This window comes from the organism of the source record quoted next, unplaced genomic scaffold (assembly GCF_019419815.1).
Source record: "Pyrus x bretschneideri cultivar Hongxiangsu unplaced genomic scaffold, Pyrus_bretschneideri_v1 Contig11, whole genome shotgun sequence".
NCBI lineage: Eukaryota > Viridiplantae > Streptophyta > Magnoliopsida > Rosales > Rosaceae > Pyrus > Pyrus x bretschneideri.
Window position 1 is genome coordinate 285,048 of NW_025999402.1, and position 21,093 is coordinate 306,140.

General features: G+C 37.4%; 1 protein-coding gene across 1 annotated transcript; it reads right to left on the reverse strand.

The window, feature by feature from the left end:
- Positions 1-11,765: 11,765 nt before the first annotated feature.
- On the reverse strand, positions 11,766-14,591 carry LOC103965764 (putative receptor-like protein kinase At3g47110). Its single transcript, XM_018652007.2, has 2 exons — positions 12,628-14,591; positions 11,766-12,432 (listed from the first exon to the last, which is right to left on the reverse strand). The coding sequence occupies exons 1-2, from the start codon at positions 14,588-14,590 to the stop codon at positions 12,014-12,016; spliced, it is 2,382 nt and encodes a 793-aa protein (XP_018507523.2). The 5' UTR covers position 14,591; the 3' UTR covers positions 11,766-12,013.
- Positions 14,592-21,093: the final 6,502 nt, after the last annotated feature.

The following is a 21,093-nucleotide window of genomic DNA, read 5'->3' on the forward strand; positions in this document are numbered from 1 at the left end:
TTGAAATCGGCATGGCTCTAGTACTTCAGTCTCTGCTGGCATTGGAGCATTATCTAACCCCCAAATCACAGCCGTTGGTACTTTTCTCTCAAGCTCGATTTTGATTGTACAAATAATCAGGCTGAATACGAAGCCCTTATCATCAGCCTTGGTGTCCAACATGATTTGCGGGCAACTCGTGTCCTTATTCTCGGTGATTTTCGAACTTGTGATTAACCAACTTAATGGGACTTTTCGTTGCATAAGTTGCATTCTAGTGCTCTATCACATGGTTGCCGGCTATTTGGCCGAGTCTTTCGATGGCGTTACCTTCCAACACATTTCACAAGTTTGAAACACTAACACATACGAATTAGCTCAAATAGCATCCAGAGCACAACTCCTAGGGTATGCAAGTTCTCCAACGCTATTGCATAATCCGTACACGAGTCATGTCCTTACCTTCATTGTTAGAATATAATGACCTTATAGAAGTTTGTGCAGTCGAGGCAATACCAGATGACTGGAGAAAGTCAATTATATGGTATCTTGACAATCCCAATGGCAAACACGACCATAAAACAAGGGTCCATGCCACGAACTATGTAACATACCAAAATGAGTTGTATTGCAAAGGTGAGGATGGTTTATTGTTATTATGCCTCAGCTTACAGGAGGCCGCCCAAGCAATTGCAGAAGTGCATGAAGGAATTTGCAGAGCCCATCAATCTGGACGCAAGATGCGATGGTTGCTCCGTCGACACGGATATTTCTGGCCGAGTATATTGAAAGATTGTATCGAGTACGCATGAAGATGTGTACAATGTCAAATTCATGGGCCTATACAAAGAGTACAGGTCGAACTACTTTACTCGGTCACCAAACCCTGGCCGTTCAGAGGATGGGCCATGGACGTAATCAGTAAAATTACACCATCTTCTAGAGCAGCAAAAGATGCATGGATACTTGTGGCAACCAACTACTTCACTAAGTGGGTCAAAGTAAAATCATGCGTTGAATTGACATCCAAGGAAGTTTGCAATTTTGTAAAAGAAAACATCCTGGCCAAATTCGGCATACCAGAAACAATCATAACGAACAATGGTACAATCTTTACGTCCGACAAGTTCAAATAGTACATGGCAAGTTTAAAAATTCGGCTCAAACAATCCACGCTGTATTACCCACAAGTAAATGGACAGGTCGAAGCAAGCAATAAAGTGTTGATCGGCATTCTTGAAAAAACGATAAAAGAGAAGCCTGGTATATGGCATTTAAAGTTACACGAGGTTTTATGGGCATATCGGACTTCGCTCCGCTCTTCAATAGGGATGACCCCATACGCGTTAACCTACGGACACAACGCGATGTTACCGGTCGAGCTAAGTATAAACTCGTTGCGAGTGATTCAACAAAGTAGTTTGTTCAGTGCCAAGTATAGTTAGGCCATGAGACAAGAGTTAGAAGACTTGAAAGAAATTCAGCTTGACACTTCTAATTTATTGGTGGTACAAAAGAAGATTGTCGAGCGAGCCCATAATCAACGAGTCAGACGAAAAACATTCGGAGAGGGAGAGTTGGTTTGGAAAATTGTACTGCCTGTGGGGATTAAAGACCCTAGGTTTGGTAAATGGTCGCCGATTGGGGAAGGACCATTCGTTGTTCACAAAGTTCTCGGTAAGGGGGCATACCACCTCAAGGATTGGACTGGTTTAATTCACAAGTTGCCAATCAACGGGAGATTTTAAAAGAAATACTATCCAATCACTTGGGAAATGAGGAAATAAAGGCTTTTCATTAACTTTGAAAATGATACAAGTGACAAGAAATTAAAGCAGACCGGTTGAAGTAGTTAGGGGATGCCACCACAGAGCCTATCATTTTCGAGAATTGAGAAACCACTGGCATTTGAAAATATCCCTTCCTTAGGCAAATCACCCTCAAAATCATTATGAGAAAGATTTAGAAACTTGAGAAATTTTAACTTGCCTAGAAATTCAGAAATTTGGCCAAATAAATTATTGCTCGAAAAAATTTATTTCTTCCAAGTTTCTTAAACTTTTAAGAGATTGAGGAATTGTTCCGTGAAATCTATTCCAAGTGCAGCAGCTCTAACATAATACAATTTCCGAGCGTTGTGGGTACTTCATCTGAAATGTTGTTTCTTGTCACATCTAGCTCCACAAGATTTGCCAAATTACCTACTTCATGTGGTAGTGGACAGTTAAATGGTTGTTAGCCATGCCCAAATAGGTTGAAAGGGACGAGAGCCCAATAAGCTCTCTAGGTATTATTCCTGTTATAGTGTTATTAGAGAGGTTAATGGCCAGTATATTTTTGCAGTTCCCTAGACTCGGAGTTATGCTACCCTCAAATCTATTGTCCTCCGTGAAAAGGTTTGTCAATGAAGTCAAGTTACCTAGAGATGACGGGATTGGCCCATAAAATTTGATATAATTTAAGAGTAATGTTATTCATATTATTTTTTTTACTACATTTTCATACTATTTTAGGTGGTATTTGATGTGAACAGTCACATCATTTGAATTAATCAGATTTTTAAATTTAGTTCATTATTTAATAAACTAATAATTAAGAAAAACTAGTTAATTAAATGATAATTGTGGTATACGAGGAGTCTTTCTCTTTTCTTTCCTTGGGTTTTGCAAATTTTTCAAATAATTTGGTTGTCCACATCAGATGTTATCTAAGATGGTATAGAAATGTGGTATAAAAACATAGTATGAAGAGCATTACTCATAATTTATTACTAGTGCCTCTAACTTATGTAGTTTCCCAATTACAGGAAGGACAATACCACCAAAATAGTTGTGCTCTATTGCAAAAACAGTTAAAAGATTTCCAATACCGATGGGGATGTTTCCATGTAGTGAATTGTTGCTCAGGCTAAGAATTTTTCACTGGGTTGAAAGATTGGTTATCGATTCTGTCAATTCTCCTCCAAAATGATTATTGCCAAGACCCAACTCCTCTAGACTAGAACAATTGGCCAGGAAGCTGAGAAAGTCCAAGTCACCAACTTTCCCTCTTTCTAATCCATTGCGACCAAAATTTAGTACAACTAAACTTCACAAGCTTCCAATATGCGTACCAGAGAGTGTTCAGTGAGAGCATTTCCAGAAAAAAATAAAGCATCCAAAGTCTAGAAGCATTTGACAATGATATAGGAATATTTTTAGTGAATTTATTTTCACCACTGAGAAATTGTTCAAGATTAGGAAGACTAATGCGGACATTTCATGGTATCTCTCCATGAAGCTTGTTTTGGACAACACCAAAACTGTATATGGAAGAAATATTAAAAATTGAAGAAGGGATCGTGGCAAACAGATTATTCTCTGAAAGTGGGATTTCTTGCAAGCTTGTTAGACGCCCAAACTCATTGGGTATGCTTCCTTGACATTTGTTTTCGTAAAGATAAAGTCTATGCAAAGAAGAAAAGTTTCCTTTCCAATTCGGGATATTTCCAGTGAGATTGTCAGTATCAAACCATAGAAAATTTAGATTTAACAATGAACTGAGTTGGTTGGGAATTTTCCCACCAAGCTCATTGAAACTAAAATCGAGCTTCCTTAGTTGTGTGCAATGAGATATATTAGTTAGAATCTTCCAGGTTCAAAATCATGACTCTTTTGGTGGACTGGTTGCTGTGATTATCTATAATGACCAAAAAATACTTGCTGTGATTATCTATAATGACCAAAAAAAAACATTGCATTTTTTTTTTGAGCAAAAAAAACAAAAAAAAGAAAGACATTGATTTAAATTTTATTTTTTATTAAACTAATATAAAATCTGAAAATTGTTATAGGCCTAATTTATTCAATCATATAAAGGACAAAGAGAGAGGTGCGGGCATAGTAGAGAGAAAGAGAGAAATGTGTAATTATGAGGTGTGTGTTGTATCACCCCATTGTGCCTTTATTTATAGTAGTAAATAAGATTACAACTCTAATAGGATAATATCTAACTTAGGGAATATTCCAAGATATCCCTAGATACACTAGTATTTACGCAATTACATTCCTAATCCAATAGGATTGCAACACTCCTCCTTGAGTGTGTAAATACTGAAGTAAATGGCGCATCAGGTCTTCAGCGATGAAGTAAGTACAGTTAATGAAGTCATCGACACAATGAGCGAATGCGAGTCTCAAATCAACGGAAGAATGTATAAAAGGTAAAACTCACAAAACCTCGATATGGTAAAACCCAAGGTGGGAGAAAAACCCATAGACTTAGTAGAAATGTGAGAAGTTGCATTAATTCAAAACTATACGTCTTCTGGACGAAAGTAAAAGAGCTCACAAGGGTATGACTAGCCCAAGATAGGTGCCTCGTCAAAACCTAGTTAGGTAGCAAAAACCTAGTGAGAAAAATGCTCCTAATTATAGGGATAGTTTGACAAAACTTCCAAATGAGAACTACAAGCATTGCATATGAATGGTTAGGCATAGCAATTTCTTGGACAAGCTTCTGGAAGGTTGACTTCAGCAGTGACGTTGTGTAGAGGTCGTCAAGGTTGTCTGGGATCGGCTTACACAACTTCAATCTCCTGATGTTTTGCTGATGTGATGGAGACGCAATATGTATTGGCGTTGACTTCGTTGATGTATCGTGTCTTGGTCAGGTTGATGTATCATGTCTTGGTCGGGTTGATACATACGGCATAGTCTCATAGATCGTCCTTAGGGCTCAACGATGGATGAAAACAGCAGGTACTTTGAACATGCTCAACAAGAGCTCTTAACCATGTCTCACGTGTGGCATAGTGAAGTAAGGTGAGTCTTGGAACAATTCAAAGATGTTGAAACTAAGGTCATATCTTGGACCTCCAAGATATTGCGATATCCCTATTGGTAAAGACATAACCATTTGGGGACGTGCCTTGTGCGAGTTTGATAAATAACCAGTGTTATAATAACAAACAAGGCAAACATCATTTCGAGATCAAGGGGGTCGAATCCGCTCGGGATGCGTTAGGATTAGCCCAAATCCATAGTACCTTTCAGGGTAACGGAAAAACGTCTTTAATATCAATTCAGTGGATGCGTGTAGGCGCAGTGCTGCATCTTTACTAATAGATCAACAATGAAGGAGATGTCATGTCTAATGCAATGAGCTAATACAACAAAGCGCAAAGTTGAACTCAAATATGGAACTTTAGATTCCATAACCTCTTCAAGGGTCTCATTTGCATATAGCGTATGGAAAATAATAGGTATACTCATAGGTATACTCGAAGGTAACACCTTCGGGGTGTAGTTCGACTGGTAGACCAAAGTACCATCAAAACAATGCTTGAACTTCAGGTCAAGGCATAAACGAGTTTTTTCAATATCCTTCATCTTAAATTCCATCTTCAAGTGTGAGATAGTTTTCTCAAGCTCTTCCAGAGTCTTAGTGCGATTCATGTTAATTACATAAACCGTAACTCTAGCAAATCGGAATATGACTTCATAGTTTAACACGTAAGGGCATAGTTCATATCCCTAACTAATAAGTAATCACTTAGACGGGTATACCACAACAACCAGATTGCTTCAATCCGTAAGTGAATGCCTCAAACAAGTTGAGAGGGTGTTCAGTGGTTTAGAACTATTTGAACCAGTCCAGTAATTCTTCGGGAACTTACATGTAAATCTCCGTGTTAATATCCCCATGGAGAAACACTAACCATATTCGTAATGCTGCAGTCAATCACAAGACATTTGAGAGAAACCTTGTGCCATAAGGCGTGCATCATATCATACTATTTCATTCATTTCATTACGCTTCCTTTCTTACTTGTAACACAACAAGGTTACCTTGGATAGTGTAGGAACAATAGGTCCAAAGCACACTTTGGTAAGGAATTTAACTTGGATTGTGATTTCGGTTGTCTAATAAGTTTTACGTTGTCACTAATCAACGGAACACGGTTCGATATTGTCGTTTTTCATTTAAGTCGGTAGCTACCATATAAGTGAAAACATCATCGATGATAATCTCATTCCAATTCCATTATGTCATCTAAACTAGTATATTGGACCAAGAGCTTCAAGTCTCGGGAGTAATCCGGATTAATCTCATAAGATGGAAATGATTTGAGACAGCGATCAAATATGGATTCATGTTTGTGTCGTGACCTTCCTTTTCTAGCGAAATGAATCCTATTAACCGAATGGTATGTCGTGCTTCAAGCCGAGACATATTGATTGGTTATGCGTCAGTGTACCGGACTGTCCAACAAGGGCGGCCAAACTGTCTTTTAGAGGTGGCACACCCTTTAGGGATGTTGACTCAATGTCCGTTAAGTACGTTTATCCTTACAGGCATGTTTGCAGTTGGTATATGATCTCGTCACATTAGCTATATCATAGGAATGCGTCTCAAGCAACATACTAAAAGCTAGAATTCATTGCACTTGCTTATCACACTTGTGCAATACGAGGATCGAGATGAGATAGTGGGCAACGTCCATGCAAATTCGCGTCGTTTTACATGAACGTTGACGTTTTATCTCCCCCTAACGGCGGGAAGACTGTCTCATTGAAGTGACAATCCGCAAATGAGCTGTAAAGAGATCACATGCAAGGGCTCTAAGAGAGCTATTATGAAGGAGAATCATAATCGACAAAGATTCACAATCTTATGTGAAGACCCATATTGGTACGTTGTGGCAGTGCAACTTGGCATATGGAATGCACACCCAAAACGCGTAAGTATGGAACGTCAGGTTCGTACCCAGTAACCAACTGTAATGTCGAATTGGTTAGGCAGCAATAGGCCTTAAGGCTAACCAACATAGCTGCGTACAAGATTGCATAGCCCTAGGCAGAAATTGAAATCATGGTGCGTTTACCAAGGTTTAGGCGATCAATTAAATTTCACTTTATGATCACTCTGCGAGGCTATTTTGGGGTGAACATAGGGATTCGATGTCCGTTTATAAACCCAAAAGAAATGCAATACGTATCAAAAACCTTCAATATAAACTCTCCGGCATTATTTAGTCTTCTAGACTTTATGGGATAATTAGGGTGGTGAACTCTTAAAATCGGCCAGGAGGTTTAGCAGCAATGTGTGTGGACAAATGTGTGACCAATTTGTCAAATCATCAACCAAAACCATAGGTATTTATACAGTCTACATTTTGGTTGGATTAGTCCATATATATTCCTTGAATCTACTATGAAAAGAGGGTTGTTTCGTATCTTTACTAGGGATGATTTAGAAAATCAATTTTCCAAATGAGCAAGCTTGGCCAAGTGTGCTTGTAAGCACAAGATCCTTACTCTAAGTAAGGAGAGCGTCGTATCAAACAATGCATCGTAGCATCATTGTTCGACCTAAGTGTCCCAAACGGTTGTGCCAAGGCAACTAAACTGCTTAAACACCAGGCTCTAGGTCGGCCACATGTGGCGTGTTCCCAGTTAGGAGGCAGCCTATTGGCCCCAAAACAAAGCTTCAGGCTCGTTTTTGGAGGTGGTGCAAAGATATTACACTCTATTTTCTTCAGTGGTTTTATTCATCATCATTGTCATCTTAAATATCCTTAAAACTCAACAACGTTCTTCTGGAACAGGGAGAATATAAGGTCGTTGAAATGGTAATTTAGTACCATTCATACAACGAGGAGCGTGCCAATGCTCTTAATCAAGCTGGATAGACCTAAAGTTGTTGCTAAAGTTGTGATTTAGGTATAAACTTAGTATGCGTAGTATTGCATTCGTCCAGACACCTAATCACATGTTTGATTGAATTTGGTCACATGTATTAAGAAACATGATTCAATTAACCCATATTCGAGGATAAGATCAATAAGATTATCCATAACTAAAACAAACACCAAACTTGAATCCAAGAACATAGAAAAATGTTCACAAAGTAAACCAAAAATACTAAAGGGATTTGGCAAACAAGGCCATCCATGTCAAAATCCATTGATTGGAGGGACAAGATTGTGATTGATGCTATGGAAATAAGATATCCATAACATTAAAGTTAGAGCATTCGGATTCTAAGTACATGGTTTACATGAAAAACGTTAGGTTTACATGGGTGTATTATTTTATGAAAACTTCAGGTTTCAAAGGCACTAAATTCGAAACTACAGGTTCGAGTTTAGTTATGAACTTCCAGGTTCATAAAAAGGAGGCTACCTGCAAGAACACAGAATACAATACACAACTAAGTGCAGTGGATTTGGGTTACTTCAGGAACTCAAGTGTGAGTGCTTCGAACTACGAAAGTGAGTCAACGGTTCAAAGAAAAGAAATAATTTATTGAATCGTTAATTGCCAAATAGTGAACTTCAGGCCAATAATTTTGGATTAATTGTCAGATTAATGGACTGCTGGTCACTTTAATTAATTTAATAGATCATAATCATCCAGGTTTGATCGTAGAAACAAAATAATAGCATTCGGGATAATATTAGCTTGAATTTTGGCTTTAGGCCAAGCACAATAAAATTATACCTGGATAAGAGTTTAACCAATAACATCCCAAAAATTATAGGAGTATGGTTATGAAGCGGGAATGCCAAAAACATGGCATTTGGTTCGAAAAAAATCGCAGCCCAACATGGTGGGTTGGCTGTCGTGTGCGGGACAAAGCCCTAAAGGGCTTATTAGGCCATAAGGTAGGCTGCCAAGGCAGCCCATGTGTGGCTACAGGCCACGGGCCATGTCTGGGAAGAAGCCTAGTAGCCAAGCTGCTAGTTTTGGGCCACAAGGGGCACGGGAAGCATAGGCCTAGCACGAGGGCTAGCTTGGTATGGGTGGGCGCAAAGCCCAGCAAAAGCTGGCTTCGTTGTGGGCCGGTTCTAGGTAAGCACAGGCACATGGGCTGGCTTTAGTGATCACGGGCCGAGACAAGTGGCGAGCCCAGCAAGCAAAGCTTAATGCAGGCAGGCAGAATCACGGGTAGGCAAAGCCCAACAAGCAAAGCTTGCTGGCATGACGGGCCGAGATGGACTCAGGGCTTCAGGCCTGTGCAGAAACCAACCACTGGGCTGCTGCGAGAGGTCCATGGTGTTGAAATGACGTCATCCTAGTTGTGGCGTGGCTGCAAACCAACTAGCTTGGCTCAACTGTGTGGCGTGGAGCTGCGGCTCAACCACAAAAAATCCCAAATTTCCCTTTTTTTCTTTCAAATTATAGGGTTCTAAACCCTAATTGCTTCTAAACTAATTTTGATGCTTTGACTCACAAATTCCAAATATGATTTATAATTGCGTAATGCATGAACGCGTGTGTGTGTGTGTATATATACATATATTGTATATGTTTTCATGCTTCATAATCGTTTCAAATATCTTAATTTATTTTAAAAGAACCTAATTGGCAGAAAACAATTGAGCATTTGAATTTATAGAAGTTTATTATCTGAAAGCCAGAATTGCATCTCCAATGCATTGTATCACGTTCAACAAAGAAAATTTAAATTGAATCAATAGCATGTCAATCAATTCAATAAAGTAATAAATTAATCATAAAAATTGAATAATAAACTCTCTTCAGCGCAGCATCAAGAGCGTGCTGATAACATGTTATAGGCCTAATTTACTGAATCATATAAAGGACAGAGAGAGAGGGAGTGTAGCATGGTTGGGAGAAAGAGAGAGGTATAATTATGAGTTGTGTGTTGTATCATCCTATTGTGCCTTTATTTATAATATTAGGATAGATTAAATCCTTACCCTAATAGGATTACAACTCTAATTGAATAATATCTAACTTAGAGAATATTCCAAGATATCCCTAAATACACTATGATTTACATAATCACTTTCCTAATCCAATAGTACTACAACATAAATGTATTAATAAACATAATATGAAGGCAAAATGTAATTAAAACATAAAAATATAATTAAAATGAATTCCAAGCAGACCCACCCCCCACGACTTCAAACCTCCACCGTGACCAGATCACCCGTCTAAACAACCACCACAGCCATATCACAACAACCACCACTTCCAAACAATCCATAAAAACTGTTGGACCACCCATCTAAACCGCCATTGCAAACAAATCACCCAACCACCACCCTGCCAGCTCATCCCTTCGCCTAACGACCCTAACCCACTTGATCAACACGCAACCACCACTTTGGTGTGCCCATCTCGATCTACCATTGGCGTATCCATCTTGATCTACAAGCAGCCACAACTGTTTCAAAGTTTTTCTTTAAATTTTCAATTTCATTTCATAAACCTATCTCGATCTATCTACGCGTACTTTTTCATAGATCAGAGAAGTAAACTCTTCTTTCTAACTAATAACTTTTTCTGATCATTCAAGCGAAAGATTTCGATCTCACGAGATAGCATGTTGGAGCTTGAAGGAGACGATGAGAAGAAAGAAATTGGACGATGCGCAGAAAGAAAAGGTAGTATCGTCGTAGAAAAATTTATTGAAGAGTCAGTATTCATCTATGTTTTAGAAAGAAAGAAAAAAGCCAATTTTTGACAGCTTCTTTAGCTGCTTTTGCTTTTCGGTTTTAAATGGGCCTTAATGTGAAAAGACTTTTTAGGATCACACTTCCAAACAGATCCCAAATGAGCAACCACCACATGGAAAATTAACAGTTCCTTGGTAGGTATATTTGAAGTTTGAGTCAAATGTCATTTACCTGAATGTGTCATTTTTATCACTAAAATATTTTTCAGCCACAAGTGCCCCTAAACTATAAAAAAATAGCCAATTTGAATATTACCAGGTTTCAGGGCCTCCAACTGTGAAAGAAAAAATGATGACATTGATTTGTTTGAATGCAGTATTACAAGACAAAAGAAAAGTCCGTTTCTTAATTATATTAAAATAATAATAATTTAAAGTTTTCTTGCTTAATTCGACTCGCAATATCGGGTGATGTTTGCATTTGGTTATTGGTTCTTGGCTTTTTAATGAATTATTTGACCAAAACAAAAGTAAATATGTATTTAGTTTATATCTGTAGTCCTTACTATTGTGGTCCTGCAAGTTTTAAAAGACCAAGGCCTGCTACGTAGAGATGTTGAAATGTTCTAAATTAGTACTAAAAATACTTGGCAATAGAGCTGGTATCAAATTTTCTAAAGCATAATAATTCATATGACCAAGATAAGTGCACGACTAATCAATGTTGTTTCTTTTAATCAATAATTATCGTTTATAAGATATGAAGGGAATCCTGCAATGCACCGGAGATTGGCTGCCGGTAGCGAAAAATGCTCATCTGCAACTCCTTAATGCAGTACTACAAGAATGCTCCGTGCTGTTTTTAATAAAATACAGAGACGATGTAAAACCAGGTTTCAGACATTTTAGGATTACATGCAAACTTACTAACTTTTCAGACAAGGAATTGACTGTATAAGCATATGAGAAACTCTTGAGGAGTTCAGATAGGCTATATCGAAGAATTTAGATGAAGGAATATTAATTAGAGTGGATCAAGCAAATCAAAATGGACTGAAATAGTGCAGGATTATAAGACTACCTTATGCTGCAATTAGGATAACGTCATATATCGTCGAGACTGGTTGGATTTAAACAGAAACTAATACAAAAATGTAACTATTTCAGCCATAGAACATCAAAAGTAATTTCAGCAAAAAATGTTAATGATAAATTTCACTGTTCAAAGTGCAAGATAGCTCTTTAGTCGGAATACTTGTACTACTCCTACTAGCCTACTAATCTCAATTCAAAAAGTAAAAGTAACTATGATCGGTATGATGAACGAAGAGAGAAATGACAGTAAAAAAAAGGCGAGACAAGGGGGATCACATGACTTTCACAAAGATTATACTCGACCTAGCTCTTCTTTAGTAGTAGTACGATACAAACAGAGAAAGTGTAAACAGAACAAAACAATATTCCCTTATGCTAAAATGTAATTATAAAATACTAGATCAACTTTACATACGATACACATTGGTAAATATACTATCTTTAGCAAATTATGCTCTGGCATATATAAGAGTCTAAAGAGTGAGATTAAGAAAAGAAACTTAGCCCAATCTCGTATACAGCTTCGTCTTCATAATTTCATAAATGAGTCTCTAATTGCCTTCATTTTGTTGACAACAACATTCATATGCATCCGCTCTCCCGGGGATATTGCAGAGCATGCTAGTCCTATCTGCATCACTGAAACCAAGCATTCCTCCAATTTTCTTCCTTGTACCAGGCAGTGGTCATGGCGATTTGTGATAGGTTCTTGTACCTCATCTTCGTATCTGTTATCATTAGCATCTGCATCTTCTCTTTCAGTGAGCAATGAATGGTCAACTATGTCCATGGCATGATCAGGCATCCCCAAGGCTGTGAAATTGTGAATATTTATACCATCTCCAAGCATTCCATCGGTAGGTCTTTTTCCCGTGAACATTTCTAGCAACAGTATCCCAAAGCTATAAACATCTCCTAGTATGGATACTTCACCTCCCATGCCATACTCTGTCATCCAATACTCACATTAGGATGTCAAGTCAAATGTTTAGAATTCAAATCTTATTTAAGAGTTCGCTGATGCTTCTTATCCAAAGAAAAGAGGTATTTTTCCATTTTCTTTCATACTAATAGAGACTTAAGTAGGCTACTAATAAGTTTTTAGGAGAAAAAAAAATTATTGAGAATCATAAAAACGCATACCTGGAGGAATGTAGCCAATGGAACCCTTTAGCCTAGCTGACATGGTTTGACTTTGAGAGGGGTTATCCACCGCTTCTAAGAGGAACCTTGCTAAACCAAAGTCAGCAACATGAGCCACCATATCTTCATCAAGTAGAACATTACTTGGCTTTAGATCACAATGAACAATCGACGTATCACAATGGTGGTAGAGGTAATCCAATGCTGATGCAATATCAGTCGCAATATTGAGTCTTTGTATAAGGCTCAATCTCTTACTCTGAGACTGCTCTATTGGATGCAGCCACGCATCAAGACTTCCATTTACCATGTACTCAAAAACTAAACTTTTGAAGTCATTGCCCTGATTGTCAATGCTTGAGCAGGCAGTTATGATCTTGAGAAGATTACGATGCCTTATGCTTCTTAAAGCATTACATTCACGGATGAAACTCCTGGAAGCTCCTTCTTGTTGAAGGTTTAATATCTTAACTTCAACTATGGTTCCATCACTAGGGATTATGCCTTTGTAAACTGAACCAAAACTTCCTGTACCAATAAGATTGTCCACGGAGAACCCATTAGTTGATTCAACAAGTTTCGAGTAAGAGACACCCATTTTCCAATCCTTATGGGAAGGCAAAGTTACATGTTTGCGTCTTGAACGAGCAACAATGAAGCATGACAAAGCAATTATGAATGCAAGCGCACAAGCTACAGGGATGACTACTTTCGGGGCAAGCAGTCCTCGAGATGAACGAACCTTTGAGTTGGAGCATGAAGGTAGACTTAATTGTGGGATGCCGCCACAAAGCCCACCATTTCCAAGAATTGAGAGACCACTTGCATTTAGAAAAATCCCTTCTTTAGGCAGTTCACCCTCGAAAATATTATTAGAAACATTAAGATTCTTGAGAAATTTTAACTTGCCTATAAATTCAGGAATCTGCCCAGAAAAATTATTGCTCGAAATATCCATCTCTTCCAAGCTTCTTAAACTTTTAAGAGATTGAGGAATTGTTCCTTCAAATTTGTTATCTGCCAAGCATAGGCGCACCAACATAATACAATTGCCTAGGGCACTTGGAATATTACCTGATAACTGATTTCCTGATACATCTAACTCCGCGAGATTGGCCAAATTACCTACTTCCTGTGGCAGTGCACCAGTTAAATGGTTGTTAGCCAGGCCTAAATAGATTGAAAGGGACGAGAGCCCAATAAGCTCTCTAGGTATGGCTCCTGTGATATTGTTACTAGAAAGATTAAGTATTAATAGAATTTGGCAGTTTGCAAGAGTTGGAGGAATGCTTCCTTCAAACCTATTCCGGTCCATGTAAAGCTTTGTCAATGAAGTCATGTTTCCAAGGGACGATGGGATTCGGCCCGAAAACATGCAACCACTCAAATACAGTTCCCCTAACTTGTGAAACTTTCCAATTTCATCGGGTAGATTACCACTTAAAAAGCTATAATCCGCTGCCAAAAGAGTCAAGCCTATAAGATTTCCAATGCCGATAGGGATGCTTCCATGTATCAAATTGCCACCTACAGCAAGCATTTGAAGACTAGTAGAAAGGTTGGCTATGGATCTCGGCAATTCTCCTCCAAATTGATTATTGGAAATACCCAAAGCCTCCAAGATAGTACAATTGGCCAAGGAGCTAAGAAAATTCAGGTCACCAGTTTTCCCACTTCCTAGTAAATTGCCAGCTATGTTTAGTCTAACCAAGTTTTTCAAGTTCCCAAAACTTGCAGGGATTGTCCCAGTGAAGTCATTGGTTGAAAAATCAATAACCGAAAGTCTAGAAGCATTTGACAAGGAGATAGGAATATTACCTGTGAATTTGTTCAAATGACAGGAAAATAATTCAAGATTTGGAAGAGTAGTACCGACATTTGGAGGTAGCTCGCCTTGCAGTTGGTTTTGAGGAACTAGATACCATCTTAAAGAAGAAATATTATAAATTGAAGGAGGGACCATACCAGACAAATTATTCCCAGAAAGTGCAAGTTTTTGCAAGCCTTTTAGACGACCAAGCTCATTAGGTATGCTTCCGTGAAAATTATTGTCGAAAAGGAATATACTATACACAGCAGAAAAGTTTCCTATCCATTTCGGAATGCTTCCTGTGAGATTGTTACGAGCAAGCCAAACGGTAAGTCAATTTCAACAAGGAACTGAACTCGTTTGGAATTGACCCGATAAGCTCATTGAAGCTCACATTGAGCACGCTTAGCTTCGTACAGTGGGATATATTAGCTGGAAGTTTCCCTCTGAATGAATTTGCAGATAGGTTGAGATATTGCAGGCTTCGTAGACGACCCATTTCTTGAGGAATTTCACCATGGAAGTCGTTGTTTGCTAGGTTGATTCCTGTCAGGTAGGTGAGGTTTCCTATAGAAGCTGGTATATAGCCTGCCAGTTCTTGGGAGTTGAGTTTCAAAATCGAAACTCTTTTGGTGGAAGGGTTGCATGTAACTCCAACCCATCTGCAGAAATCAGTGGAATCGTTCCACGAGCTCATGACATTGAGAGGATCTTGAGTTATCCTGTCCTTGAAGTCCAGCAACGCCAAGCGATCGGTTTCATTTCCGGGCAGAATTGCGGCATCCAGACGTGTGCTCATGCATAACAAAAGAACAAGCACGCGAAAGAACGTAAACAAAATGGTTTTCCCATGAGTACTACAAGAATGCTCCATGCTGTCTTTGAAGAGATACGGAGGTGATGAAAAACCAGGTTTCAGGGCTTTTTAGGATATCATGCAAACTTGGCCTGCAAATGTGAAAGGGAAAATCTCATGATAGTGATTTGTTTGAATGCCGTATTACAAAACAAAAGGATACTCTGTTACACAAATACGTAAGAAAGAGAACCCATCGATGCCGTGTCTGATAAGGAGTTGAATATTAGATCACAGCTCCTCCAGGGTCCTTCGGAGGGCTGAGTGCGACTAGTACTAACATTTTTTTTACATGGTCCGTTAATTCGACACGAAAATAACAAAATTTTTATCAACCCGTTAACGTGTCGAGTCGTTATTGGGCAGGGTCGGCCCAGGCCTAGCAAGGATGGCAACCGTCTGGGGCCCAAAAAAATTGAGGGCACCAAATTTATTAGGATGGCATATTCATTTATGATTCCATAAGAGTATAAATTTATAAAATTTTGTTAAAATACGGAGGAATTTAAGTATAACTAGTGGTTTTGTGTATAAATTTAACAAAGACACTAAACAAACTGGTCTTCTCCCTTTATATATATAGATTAACTAACCATAAGTGGTGGTTTATGCTACAAGGAGGTCTCGGGTTTAAAACGCTATGTGCATTTTTTTACTTTAAAGTTTTTACAAAATTCTTTTTATAAGAGTATAAATTCATAAAATTTGGTTAAATAATCAACAATTTTAATTAGAAGTAATGATTTTTGTTGTTTAAAATTAACGAAAGGTCATGAGTTCAAAATGCTATGTGCTTTTTTTTATTCTTTCCAATTTTTACGAATTTATGTTTGTTTGTTAATTTCTTTATAACTATTACCCTAATAGCTATGTGAGGTGCAATTTTTAAACATTCATTCTAATTTAAGTCTAACCTTCAATAAAGAGTAATGCGTAAACCAAATTTGCAAACCATATAATGGAAAATAAGCACATTAATCAACACTTAAATAATAATTCAATCATTAACAATCACATCATAGAGTTTTCAAAATTTTGGTTTAAAATTTTCATGTCTCTAGTATTAGCCTTTCAAGAAATTAATGTATGTATGTGTTTACCAATACTAGATTTAATTTAGTTCTTATTTATTGCTTATGCATATCAACTAAATAAGAAGAAAAAAAACACAAGTATTTATCATTTTTAGCCCAAATTTTACCCTTTAGACTACAGTAACGTGTGATTTACAAGAATGAAAAAAAGAAGATATCTTATGAATGATTGCACGGCCATAACTGTTTTTCTTTTTTCTTTTTTTTTTCTTTTTTTTTTGGACAAGAAACGATAGTAAAATTAATTACTGAACCACAAATATAAATAGTTCACAACAACTACAAAAAATATCACATAGGTATAATCTTCAATAACCAAATAAATTGATCTGAAAATAATTCGCACAAACTAAAGTTAATAATAATCTCTAATTAGCAATCGCAACTGCGCACACACCAGCCCAAAATTTCATAACTGTTAGAACCAAAAATATTGGTATTCCACCGGTTCCTTCCGGCAATGACGCATTTAGGGCATTAAAATCTGACAATTGCACCTCCTTGCACCTGCCACGTTTGTAATTGATGGAAATTAGATTTTCGGCCGGCCACATGTTTGCACCTCTTTGTCCGTTTGTTTGTCCATTTGTTGGCGTGTTTTAATCGTATAATATTATAATAACCATTTATTTTTGTCTTTACAATAAAAAATAATCAAATTGACAATTGTTTATGTTTAACCATCCACATTTGTCAACCAATTAACCAATTGAAATTTTCATCTCTTAATAAAAATAATCAAATTGCGAATTTCTTACCCTTAATCATCCGCATCTATCAACCAACTAACCTACTGAATGGTTCATAGTAAGAGTGTTAGTTATTGTCAAATCCTTATATACGTTTAAGATGATTAAACTATCCCTAATTTTATTCTTTTTTATAAAGACGATTTTTAAATAATGATAAAGAAATAAAATGTCTTGTTAATACATTTATACGCTTAAAATACATTATAATGAATACATTATATTGAGGTGCACGAGGGGGCAAAACTAAAAGATATAAGGTAATCTCCAACCGAATGGGCTAAACATAGTCATGTCTAGAATTATAGCCTTACAATAAATTATTTTTTAATAAACAATATCAGGTCATATTCATATTTATCTTCAAACGAAAAGGTTAAACATAGCTTCCTCAATAATTTATTAATTTTAAGTTTATTTTTAATTTTATTGATAATTTTATACAAATGAAAAGAGTATTATTCCTAACCAACAGTCAATAATCCGATTGAAAAACCAATTACTAATGATATTAGGTATCTTGTTAAATGAATTTAAAAAATTAATTATTTTCTTTAAATCTAGTTAGTCGAACAAGTGTCTAACATCAATGAAGTAAGAATCCATCGAGTAGCAGAAGTTGCATAACCATTATGTTTGAGTCGCGCAATTCAAAATGCGATTCTTAAGGGTTACTGGGCCGTGCCTCACCGAAACCACTGAAAAAGAGTCATTCTCAAAACTAAATCGATATCCACCGAACCTGAAATTTCTCAAAAATCTACTAGTTGTCATCGATTATCCACCGAAATAATGAAATTAAATTAAAAGGTTGGTTCAGTTTGAGAGAGAGAAGGCAGGGACGAGAAAAGGAAGAAGGCGATATGTAGCCAGCTGTTGGATTCTTTCAAGTCCAACGTTGGATATGCAGCTTGCTACTGATGGACCTCATCAAACCGGCTGGCTATCAGGCCTAGCTTGCCCAGCTTAAGAGCAAGTCCACCACTAAAAAATGAGTTAATTTAAAATCTATTTAATTCATTTAAATGAATAGTAATTAACTTCAATGAACAGTAATTGGCCAAATGAATCTTCAATTCTTCATCCCATAAAAATGAGCTAGTCCAAAGTCTAGTCAATTCGTATTAAAATATTATTAAATTTTTTATTATTTTATAAAATAAAAAATTTATTTATAATTTCGGATAAGATTTTATCCAATATTTAATAATTTTTGTTTTATTTTTTCTATATTTTTTAAATAATTTTTATGAAGTTAATTAATCTAGAAATCCAAAAAATTGAAATCCAACAGCTCAAAATTGGATACGTGGCCAACAGTAATAATTCTAACATTTGCCTTTCTTTCTATTTTATTTTAAGTTTTTTGACCGAAAAATCTTGACCGTTGATCTAGGAATCAAACGGCCTAGATTTGACCACATCACTAACCGTTGGGTTTAAAATTCAATTTTTTTTTTACCATTGGAAATCCAACAGTTCAGAAAACTACCCGTTGGAAATCCAAAGACCATAGCCAAGCCACGTGGCCTATATCCCGCACCCCTTTAATGTGCCTGCAGCGCTGGCCTAACACATGTCACCTTGTCGGGGGCGCGCACCCACATGCTCGTGCTTCCCACGCGCCTAACTAAAAAAATATCTGTTGTTCGCTAGTATTAGCATGACGCCAGATAGGCCAGTTCCTCCCTCAACCTATTTTGGGCTGGCCTACAAACTAGCTTGGACTTTGTGCCAGCCTATTTTTATGGGTGCAGTGGATTTTTTGGGTGACAGCCTTTTTTTTTTAGGCTTTGGGCCTAAAAGATAGGGCTGGAGTTTCTCTAACGCCCATTTGGTAATGTTTTTACCGGGTGGGTTCCACTAAATTTTAGTCTAGCCTTCAGATAGAGATGGATTTTGTGCAAATCAGGCCATATTATGGCCTTTTAGCCCTCTCCACTGGAGATGGCTAAAAGTGCAAAAGCCAAAAAATAGTTTCATTTGCCCAAAAATTCATCTCTAACCAATGGCTAGGTAATAATTATATGGAACCCATCAATCCATTATTTGGCCAAAATGCCATCAGGCTAGCCAAATGTAGTTCACCTCTTAGCCTGTTTTTTTTTGGGTTAGCTCCTCAATTGCAATATGATTCAAATTCAACGGTTAGATTTGAAAACTTCAAACGGGTAGTTTAATTAAATTAACTAATGAATTTATAGTATGAGCTTAGAACCAATAAGTTATTAAGAGAGCTATATTTAGCTCCTCCAATTGAAGATGGCATATGACATTATCTAACACTATTCATTTAAAAATAATTTTTCGCAGGGCTATAATTCTGAACTAAGCTATGCTTAGCCCTTTCGGTTGGAAATTGCCTAAAGGGCCAATTCAACTCTCGTTTAGCTCCCTTCCTATAATCTTGTGGAGGTTTGCTCAACCGCGCACCTGAGATCTGCGCATGACACAGGTATATAGTGCATTGACAATATCCCACCGTATTTGATAATATATTTGATATTGTATCGTCATTATATTGTGGGCCATGCGAACAAACCAGGCGCCCATTTGAGCCATTTGTGACATGTTTTCATCTTTTCCAAGGACAATTGCAGCTGCAGGTGAAGGTTACTAATAAATCATACTGGGTGATATGAGTAACAGGGAGAGAACCTGCTGCTACTCGATCCGATCGAATAACCGCAGTAAAAGCAAGAATGAGAGGGGGGGAAGATAGAAGCATTATGTTGGTTGGAAATCACCTGGATGCAATAAGAATCTATACAAACTTTTCCATCTGCAAAACTGTCTTCATTTCTGCACCAGCTGGGTAGACATCGCGCGCCGTTAACCACAAGTTAAAAAACAGTCCGTCAGTCCAACATCCAATTGGTAGTTCATTAAAAACAGTTCAAATCAGATATAATCATATGCATTTTTGCTGCCTATCTGCTCACTGAAAAAATTGAGCACAATGACGAAAGAGGTTGTCTCTTACGCCAGTCATCAGCTAATCAACCATTAACTATCACGCCCGAGAGTCATGAAGGAACAGAAAATATTGTCTCAAGCAAGGGAAATGGAGGTTCCATTAAGTAAGAAAGTATAAAGCATACATAGACTTGCCATGACATCAGAAAGATCAATATTGCAGTAGGGACCATAAAAACAATGCGATGTACGGAACTCCAGTCCTTAATCCATATCCGAATATGCAACAAATTATACAAACACACAAATATAAATCATCATATAATTGTCAACAACTCAACATCTCCACCGCCTTATACTATGCACATTTTGTGCATTACATAAACCAAAACAAATTCAACTACTACAAGTTATATTGGAACTTGAATTTCTAAGTCACTCATATACCCTTTCATGCTAAGAACATTCACACGAAGTTCAACCCTTAACGAGATGCGGAACAACTTTGAATCAAGCACAGCATGACATGAATAGCCGCACTTGATACTGAAAAATAAAACAGCACTAAAGGCTTTTTCTGAAAAGAAATTGACTGCATAATATTGACTGTAACTGACATCGCTACCGATACTTGGGAACCAGGGCAGACCATGTGAAAGTTACACGAAGGATATATTAGTAGTACCTGCCAGGGAAATCAATGAACTGAAATACAGTCGAAGAAGTTATGACCAGAACTGAGATCCAGGGCATACTATATAATTTACGATGGTATCATATGCAGCGGAACTAGAGTCGAGGAAGTAAAACCCAGAACTTCTTGTGTATGATTAATCTAAATTACAGGATACAGTTATCAAAGTATTTTCCATCAGTAAAGATTATGACAACCACTTCTGCAGCAGTCCCATTGGCAAAGAAACATTCCCACAATAACCATATGCACCATACAATGAGCCTTCTGGGACATAGCAAAGCATGCTCTTGAGCTCCGAACACATTAAACCAATACGGGATGTTATCCGTTTCAACATCAGCACA